Genomic DNA, 9415 nt, shown 5'->3' on the forward strand with positions numbered 1-9415 from the left:
TAAGCAAAATTTGATGTAAATTAAGGACATCAAAGGACACTGTTAGGAGAGTGTGATAAGGTGTGTTCTCCTTTGTGATCAGGTGAGGTGAACTTTAAGTAAATGAACCTTAAAGCAGACAGCCAAGTGGCCTGCTGCTAGCTGGGAGAAACTGTGAGATTTCTGTAAGGCTTGAGAGTCTAACAAGAGGAAACTGAGTCTAGGAGACTTTTCCCTCTTGGCTCATCTCTATATGGAGAGAGGCTAACAAGTGGGGAGTTTTCCCAGACCTCCATCCAAGGATGGGGGTAGTTTTCCCTAAGCTCTACCAAGCTTTCACATAGTCCCACATTACATAATCTCCAAGTCCATGTCAGACTGAGCTCATAGTCCATGGTCACTGCTGGGAACACTGTAGGCTGCACTCATTTCATAACAAGTTTTCCTTGACTGGCAGGGTAGGATGGCCAGCTTCCCTTCTGAGTGGGGCAGTCTCTACCACTAGTTGTTTATAGTGAGGGTAGGGTTCTGGAGAGGCCCACAAGAGGGTTTATGATGATGTTTCTGATGGAGTTACCAGAGTGGTAGAGTGAGGGTTCTATTAGAGGTCTAGGCCCATAGTATCTATGGGGGAAATCTCAGGTGAACCCCAGCTGATGAGATGGCCTGGTATTGGCCAAAGTGGCCATCATTAAGTGAGCCAGTCTCTTGCCCTTTTCTAGATTTTATAGTCCCTTTTTGACAAGCTTTGACTTTCTTCCAGTTGTTAAAACAGTGAGTGTCATTTGTCATATCCAACCTAGCATTAGGTTTATAGCGTCTAGACTCAAATTAGGGAGGAAACAGACCTACCATTTTAGTAGAGTCTAAGATAATCTTAATTTTTTGCATTTATTTTTTGATGATCTCAATGAAGCTAGTCATAAGGACAATAATTGTCCTTTACTATATATGGCCAGTATGTCTCTTGGCCAGTTGTATACACCATTTCTCCATTTCTTCTAAAAGATTGCTAAGGTGTGATGATGCTTCCCTATCTATCAGAAGAAATTCAAAGATGGAAGAGTAAATCTTACTTTAGTTTGTGTAGTTAGTTGAGTAGATAGAGTGACTGAGGGAAACAAGGTAAATGGTAGGAGAGGAGGATGTGTAGGCCTAAGTAATAAATATTTGATTAGAGAATTTATGATGCCTTCTGTAGGACATTCCACTAGATTTCCAAGCTTATTAGGTCTAAGTCTATTCATAGATGACTATTAAGCACTTTCACTCTGAGATATGTAATTGCCCCCTAACTTATATGGATATGTACACATGTACCTAGTAGTCTAGGCCTTAGTCTATATTTGGAGTCTGTCATTTTGTTAGAAGATGAGCCATATAAAATGTAACTAGGTAGTCTAATCTCATGTGTTAGGAAAGATCTCACCAGATCAGAGGAGTTGGGAGGTTGCCATCTCAGGTTTGGTGTCTGGAGACAATCTGCAGCACAAAGGCCATAGCAGCTTAATTTAGCATGGTGGCGCTTGTAGTATTGACTTAGTTGAGACCAGCAGAGGCAGTAAAACAGGGTGAGTTATCAGGAGAAGAGATTTAAAGTAAAACAAGCAAAGCCCCAGAGGTTCCACGACTGGGACTAAAATGCTGCTAGTTAGTTAAGTTTGGATAGTTGTACATTTCTTATTTTTTTAAACACTTTATTTATTTACTAATGGATAGAGACAGAGAAAATTGGGAGCCAAGGGGTAGATGGAGAGGGAAAGAAACAGAGAGACATTCAAAGCAGCCCAGCTCACCACTCGGGAAGCTTTCTTTCCCCCAGCAGGTGGGGACCGGGGGGCTCGAACCCGGGTCCTTCCGCACTGTAGTGTGTGTGCTTAACCAGGTGCACCACCACCTGGCCCTATTTTGTTGTTTTGGGGGTAGAGTCTGTGCCACATCTTCTGGAAGTCCTCCACTGTTATTCTTTTTGTTTGTTTGTTTGTTTTTTGTCTCCAGGGTTATTGCTGGGGCTAGGTGCCTGCACTAGGAATCCACTGCTCCTGGAGGCTATTTTTTCCCTTGTGTTGCCCTTGTTTATTTTTGTTATTATTGCTACTGTTGTTGTTGGATAGGACAGAGAGAAATTGAGGGAAGGGGAAGTCATAGAGAAGGAGAGAAAGACACCTGCAGACCTGCTTCAACACTTGTGAAGCGACCCCAACCCCTACTTCTGAAGATGGGGGTGGTGTTGAACTATGATCTTTAAGCTGGCCATTGTGCTTCATTCCATGTGTGCTTAACCCGCTGTGCTACTGACCGGCCCCTCCCCACTGTTATTCTTACTTGTTAGTCTGATATTATTCTCCCAACTTTTGACTTTGAGTCATTTTTTGCAAGTTACTTGAAACTTCCTTGTTTGATTTAGAGGCCTCCCTGTACACACTACATTTATCTCTTTCTTTTCACTGAACATGTGATTGTAATTTTATTAATATTACTCGGTCTGGTTTGGTGATGTTTCCATAGCAGCAAGCCATATTCAAAATGTATTAATTACTCATTTAATGTTTACTATAACATTAATAATGATAATTTACTCTTGATTCAAAGCAAGTAGTGTGTTTTTTCACTTAGTGAAATCACATTATCTTTGTGGTACATTTCAATGTAATATGAATCCAGCAGGGGAATTTCCAAGTGTTGTCTTTAAAAGGTGACTTTTTGAGTTTTTTGTTTGTTTTAGTTTTATTGTAGTATGTGATCTAAATAATTGCACATATTTAATGAACATGGAACATATATATTCTTTGCATATTTAATTTTTAGTGAACTCTTTAAAATCTAAAAATCTTTATTTGCTCCCTGGTAATACAAAAAATATAATAAATGACAGCTTTGAAAGAAGTGAAGTATTTAAACCTCCTATGGGGATATAAGAAATTGTATGTATGTCTCTACAACTGTACTGTAAACCATTAATCACCCCAATAACATGATAAAAAAGAGAATTATTTGATGGAATCAATAAGGACTATATAGCCGATCCTCTCTCTGATCTCACTAGTTATATAGGAACTAACTGAAATATAATTTTCACTACTTCACTCATTGGTTATCTTATCATTTTCCTGTAATTGAATTAGAAGGCATTTGTCCTAAAGACTTCATTTATATGGACACATACAGTTGTGCTTGGGTGTTTTAAAAAGATTCCCACATAGTAATTAGGAAGGTCAAATGTCAGCTCCTACCTTGTGCCAAGGTAATTTTTAAAAAATTATGTATTTTTCCTTTTGTTGCCCTTTTTTTAATTGTTGTAGTTATGAGTGTTGTTGTAGTTGATGTCATCAATTGTTGTAATTGATGTCGTCAATTGTTGTTAGACAGGACAGAGAGAAATGGAGAGAGGAGGGGAAGACAGAGACAGGGAGAGAAAGATAGACACCTGCAGACATGCTTCACTGCCTGTGAGACGACTCCCGTGCAGGTGGGGAGCTGCGTCTTGATCTAGGATCCTTATGCTGGTCCCTGTGCTTTGTGCCATGTGCACTTAACCCACTGCGCTACCGCCCAACTCCCAGCCGAGGTGAATTTATATATGAAAAACTGGGGTTATGTTTATGTCAAATGTGAAAAACTATTAAAGTGTAGATCCACTGATACAGCCTCTACAAAAAACACCCTGGTTTCACTCATAAACAAGTTTCAAATGTCAAAGAGAAAAATATGATGTAAATGCATATTGATATGTAAAATAACATGTTAATAGTAATTTACCATGTAAACTATGATGTGTATTCTTTTATATTTTCGTATTAAAATGCACAGTTGGAACAACCATTTCTTCTTCTTATCGTTTTATTGAGGGGTTAATGATTTATACAAGAGGTGTCTGCAAAAACACTTTTTAAATCTCCATTTTCAAAATTGTGTCTTTTCATAATACAATTATTTTGCCCTTGGTATGTGCTTAGGAAAATTGCTTTATCTTTATTTCCCTGAGGACATGGTTCCCACTGACACCTCTGTTGTCTTTGCCAAAATTCATTTCATTAGTGATGTTTCAACTTTGGTCACAAAGGACCTCTCCTTTATTCACAGAGATGGTTCTTGAATATATATATCTGAGATAAGCATCTAATGTCATTGTCAAAATTCTGTGACCAGACAGTTTAGAAGTTATTTCTTTCTTCTGAATCTTATAAGTCACTTTATAGTTGTCAAACTTAAAAAAATGCTTTTGTTTTACTATTGAGATATATAGAAAAAATTCCCCAAATTAAAGTCAAACAGGACTCCAAAGGACATTTGTGACTTTTTTCCCTCAGAGCACTGCTCAGCTCTCGTTTATGGTGCTGTGGGGAACTGAACCTTGGGTCTTAAAGCCTCAAGCATGAGAGTCCTTTTGTATAACTACTATGCTATCTCCCCCACCTCAAAAAGAATATTTGACAAGAGCTACTGAAAATGCTGATGCATATTGCTTCTGAAATATGCTGAGGGAACATGTAGTGCTCCAGGAAAGAAGCTATTATGAATATGCTGGCTCCACTTATACTTTCAGTCTCATTTGGGGACTATCGGGATTGTGTATTCAAGTAAAGGTATTATTGTCTTCCATAAGAGTAAGTATGTCTTTATTTCCATTTATTCATTCAATATTCTAGTTCATTAGTTGGAGTAAAAATAAAAATTAATTCTATGTTTATAAAAGTAAAATGCAACAATCAGCCTAGATATCTTAGGAAAAAAAATTCTCACCATGTACAAGGATCTGGGTCTGGGCCTCCACTCACCACCTACAAGGAGGACACTTCATAAGTGATGAAGTTGGTCACAGGTGTCTTATCTTTCTTTTTCCTTTAAAGTGGGGGGAAAGTGGAGAGGGTGGCCACCAAGAGCTGTGGATTCATAGTGCCAAAACCAAGCCCCATCAATAACCCTGGAGGCAATAAGTAAGTATGTAAATAAATAAATAACATTTCCTCTAGAAAACAAATGTGGAGTAGATTCATCAGAATCATTTATTCCAATAATTAGTAAAGAATTGAATCTGTTCTTGTTCATTGTGCTTTCTTCAGTAGTAACATTAGTTCTGACCTCAGGAGATACATCTGCATAGATTAGTGAGTACTTACTAGAAAGAGAATAATTTGAGGGACAGTCAGCAGTGAGCTGTGCCATGACGTAATTGTCACTAGTCACGTCTTATTGACATGAAAATATACTTTATAAAATGTCAAATAAACTGTAATGTCTTGTTACTTGGTACCACTGTTAATTAACTTCTAATGCTTTAAAAATATACTAAATGGAAATTCATCTGGCTTAATGTCTTTTACTAAAGCATTTATTAATACCTAGATATTATAGAAGGGGAGAGATAAATGGTGTTGAATATGGGACAATGCTTTGATTTAAGATGCCACAGGCAAACTCTGAGGACTTAGTTTTTTCAATCTGTTTCAGAAGGTTCGATTCCACTGGGATTTTATTTAAAGAGTTCCTAACTATCAGGGGATTATCTCGCCTCCTTCATGTACTGGAGCCTGTACATCATAAACACTTTCTTATTCATAGATCTTTGCTTTCAATTATTGCTATTCTGATGGGAACAATGATTTTAAATTATTTAGTTAGTAGAAAAACACACGTTTAAGAGTTTTGTGAGAGTAACATATAACAAATACAGAAAAGTCATTCATATAGAAACCAATGTTTTCAGTCCTACCTCAGCATGAAGGAAAATTAAAACACTTGTATTCTGTACTTATCAACACAAATATCTTTCTTTGTCTTAATTACGTAACAGTGACTGAGAAGAAATATAGAAAATTATTTTCTTCACATCCAAACTTTTAATCTATGAACAATGGCCTTAAGTGCTAAAAAGTCATAAATAGCCATAGTAGTAAAACACCTTTATCATAGAAAAATACAAGATGGAAACCCACAAATCGGAGGGACTTTTAGGATAATATATGGGTAAAATAAAATGATGAGTAAGACAAAAGTAAGGAGAAAACAAATCAGGGATAGTAACTTTCACATAGTGCCTACCAACATTTTCACTATGCATCAATAATTATAAATTGATTACTAAGTTTCCATGAGCCAGTTGTTATTGAGGAAATCAGCTGATTTCCCAGGAGATTTGTTTCAGAAAGTACAGAAACATTATTTTGTTCCTTTCTTTAAAACTAGATTTTAATTCATAAGAATGCAATTCAGTGATTTAGAGTCATGTCAGATACACTTTTAGGTTTAATGAGGAAGATCAGAAAATGATCCATGAGGAGGATTGGCAGTGGCACGCCCGGTTCATTGCACATATTACCAAGTCTACCCGGGTTTGAGCCCCCACTCCCCATCTACAGGGAATCTGCTTCATGAGTAGTGAAACAGGTCTGCAGATGTCTTTTTCTCGCACTCTCTATCTCCCCTCTCCTCTTTCAATTTCTCTTTGTTCTATCCAATAAAAAAATTAAAAAAACAAAGGAAAAAGTTGCCACCAGGAGCACTGGGTATGTAGTGATGACACCAAGCCCAGCAATAACCCTCGTGGCAATTAATAATAATTACGGAAAAAAGAAAATTGTGATGATACTAGAGCAATAAAAATGTGAGTTTTGTATGGTTAGATATGCAGTTATATATTTGTGTACATAAACATTGGCCTAATGTAAAGTTTAATTCTCATATTTTCTGTCACTAATGTTGAAAGTCTATATAATGATATTAGATCAGGGCTATAAGATAGTCAGCATGAAATAAAATACAATGGACTGCTTGACTTTTTTAAAAAAAACTGTAATTGCATCTGAAAATATATTCTCTCTTTCTTCTGAGATGTCTTACTCTCCCTTTGACACACAGATTGACAGGAAGTCAGGAACTGGTAATGAGAAACCACACAGCAATAACCACATTCATCCTGCTGGGATTGACAGATGACCCACAACTACAGATATTGATCTTTACATTTCTACTGATCACTTACATGCTGAGTGTCATTGGAAACCTGACTATCATCATCCTCACATTAGTGGATTCCCACCTTAAAACCGCCATGTACTTTTTTCTCCAGAATTTCTCCTTTTTAGAAATCTCCTTCACTTCTGCCTGTATCCCTAGATTCCTGTATAGTCTATCAACAGGTGACAGGACCATCACCTATAATGCTTGTGCATGCCAACTGTTTTTTACAGACCTTTTTGGAATAACAGAATTTTTTCTTCTGGCCACTATGTCCTATGATCGCTATGTAGCCATCTGCAAGCCCCTGCATTATATGGCCATCATGAACAACAGGGTCTGTAAAAGACTCATTATGTGTTGTTGGATAATTACACTGCTGATTATTTTTCCACCACTTAGCTTGGGACTAGAACTAGAATTCTGTGACTCTAATATTCTTGATCACTTTGCCTGTGATGCTAATCCTATCTTGAAGATCTCATGCTCAGATACGCAATTCATAGAGAAGTTGGTTATTTTCTGTTCTGCATTTATTCTCATAGTGACTCTCATGTTTGTGGTGTGGTCCTATATCAGTATCATCCAATCAATTCTAAGATTCCCCTCTGCCCAGCAAAGAAAAAAAGCATTTTCCACCTGTTCTTCCCACATGATTGTGGTTTCCATAACATATGGCAGTTGTATCTTTATTTATATCAAACCTTCAGCAAAAGATGAGATGGCCATTAACAAAGGGGTGTCAGTATTAACTACTTCTATCTCCCCCATGCTAAATCCATTCATTTATACCCTGAGGAACAAACAAGTGAAACAAGCCTTGAATGACTTGGTGAAAAAACTATATAGCTCTGAAAAAATTAGAGGAATGTTGAAGTAAGAAAGTAAATTTCTATGTGATTTTTTTTTTTTTTTTGTGACTGGGTGATCTAAATTTCTTACAGTTTGAATTAGTCCTTATTTTTTAGTAAACACTCCTTTGTTTGGAAAAGAAACATTTTTATCACTTTATTGGGACCTTAGAAGTAAAGTTGTTGACAAATAGATACAATTCCTCGCCATACAATTCCTCGCCACCCCCATGAAAATTGTCTGCAGAACACTCTCTCCCCCAACAGATTCTCTTGCGTTGTCATGCACCAGAACCTCAACTTTCTCTCCAGCCCTTCTTTTCCTGTTCTTCCCCAGTCTTTTGCTTTGGTGTGATATGCCACATCCAGTCCACTGAGTTTTCCCTTTCTGTCCTTTTTATTATTATTATTATTATTATTATTTTTATTTTTAATTCCGTGTATAGGGGATGCAGTCTGCTGTTCGGCTTTTTCTTGCTGGCTACTGCACTTAATGATTCCTTCAAAACAAGATGATTTAAAGCAGATGACTTCATCATTTTTAAATCATCTGTCATTAGCCATCTAGCTTGCTTCCAATTTTGGGCTATTATTTATTGTGCTACTATGAGTATAGGTGTACAGACATTAAAAAAAATCTTACCTCTACAATTTCACTAAATGCCAGTGGTATGAATTAACACATAAAAATGCATAAATAGGGGGTCGGGCGGTGGCACAGTGGGTTGAGCGCATGTGGCGCAAAGCGCAAGGACCAGCATAAGGATCCAGGTTCGAGCCCCGGCTCCCCACCTGCAGGGGAGTCGCTTCACAGCCAGTGAGGCAGGTCTGCAGGTGTCTATCTCTCCACCTCTCTGTCTTCCCCTCCTCTCTCCATTTCTCTCCAACAATGAACAACATCAACAATGGCAATAATAATAACCACAACGAGGCTACAACAACAAGGGCAACAAAAGGGGGAGAAAATGGACTCCAGGAGCGGTGGATTCATGGTGCAGGCACCGACCCCAGCAATAACCCTGGAGGGAAAAAATGCATAAATAATATTGTATACTTTGGCAATTGCCATCTTTGAATTGCTTGAAATATGTATTGTATGTTGTTTTGTTCACCTATGTTTCTGGTTTCTCTTCCTTGGAATTTTCACATGACACATGAGTGGTAGAACAATGTTATACTGTATCTCTTTCTCTGCTTCAGCCTCCCTCTTCATCTCTCCACCGTCTCTTTAAAAAAAAGTAAAAATATATGCCAGAAGCAGTGAAATCATGTATGTGAGGAGCCCCAGCCTCTCCCCATTAAAAATGAAATGGGGGGTGGGGCTGGGCTGTAGCGCCAAGGTTTAATTGCACATGGCGCAAAGCGCAAGGACTGCTGTAAGGATCCAGGGTCTAGCCTCTCGCTCCCTACCTGCAGGGGGTTAGTTTCACAAGTAGCGAAGTATTATGCAGGTGTCTATCTTTCTTTCCTCCTCTCTGTCTTCCCCTCCTCTCTCAATTTCTGTCTGTCCTATCCAGCAACAACAACAGCTATAACAACAGTAACAACTACAACAAGGGCAGCAAAATGGGGAAAATGGCCTCCAGGAGCAGTGGAGTGGTGGTGCTGGCACTGAGCCCCAGAGTTAA

At 38.0% G+C, this 9415-nt stretch overlaps 1 protein-coding gene across 1 annotated transcript; it reads left to right on the forward strand.

The window, feature by feature from the left end:
• Positions 1-1293: 1293 nt before the first annotated feature.
• On the forward strand, positions 1294-8290 carry LOC103109231 (olfactory receptor 6C2-like). The gene is made up of 2 exons (XM_007518275.2): positions 1294-1302; positions 6854-8290. The coding sequence occupies exons 1-2, from the start codon at positions 1294-1296 to the stop codon at positions 7814-7816; spliced, it is 972 nt and encodes a 323-aa protein (XP_007518337.2). The 3' UTR covers positions 7817-8290.
• The last annotated feature ends 1125 nt before the right edge of the window (positions 8291-9415 follow it).

The sequence above is a fragment of the Erinaceus europaeus genome, chromosome 7 (genome assembly GCF_950295315.1).
Source record: "Erinaceus europaeus chromosome 7, mEriEur2.1, whole genome shotgun sequence".
In the NCBI taxonomy this organism is placed as follows: Eukaryota; Metazoa; Chordata; class Mammalia; order Eulipotyphla; family Erinaceidae; genus Erinaceus; species Erinaceus europaeus.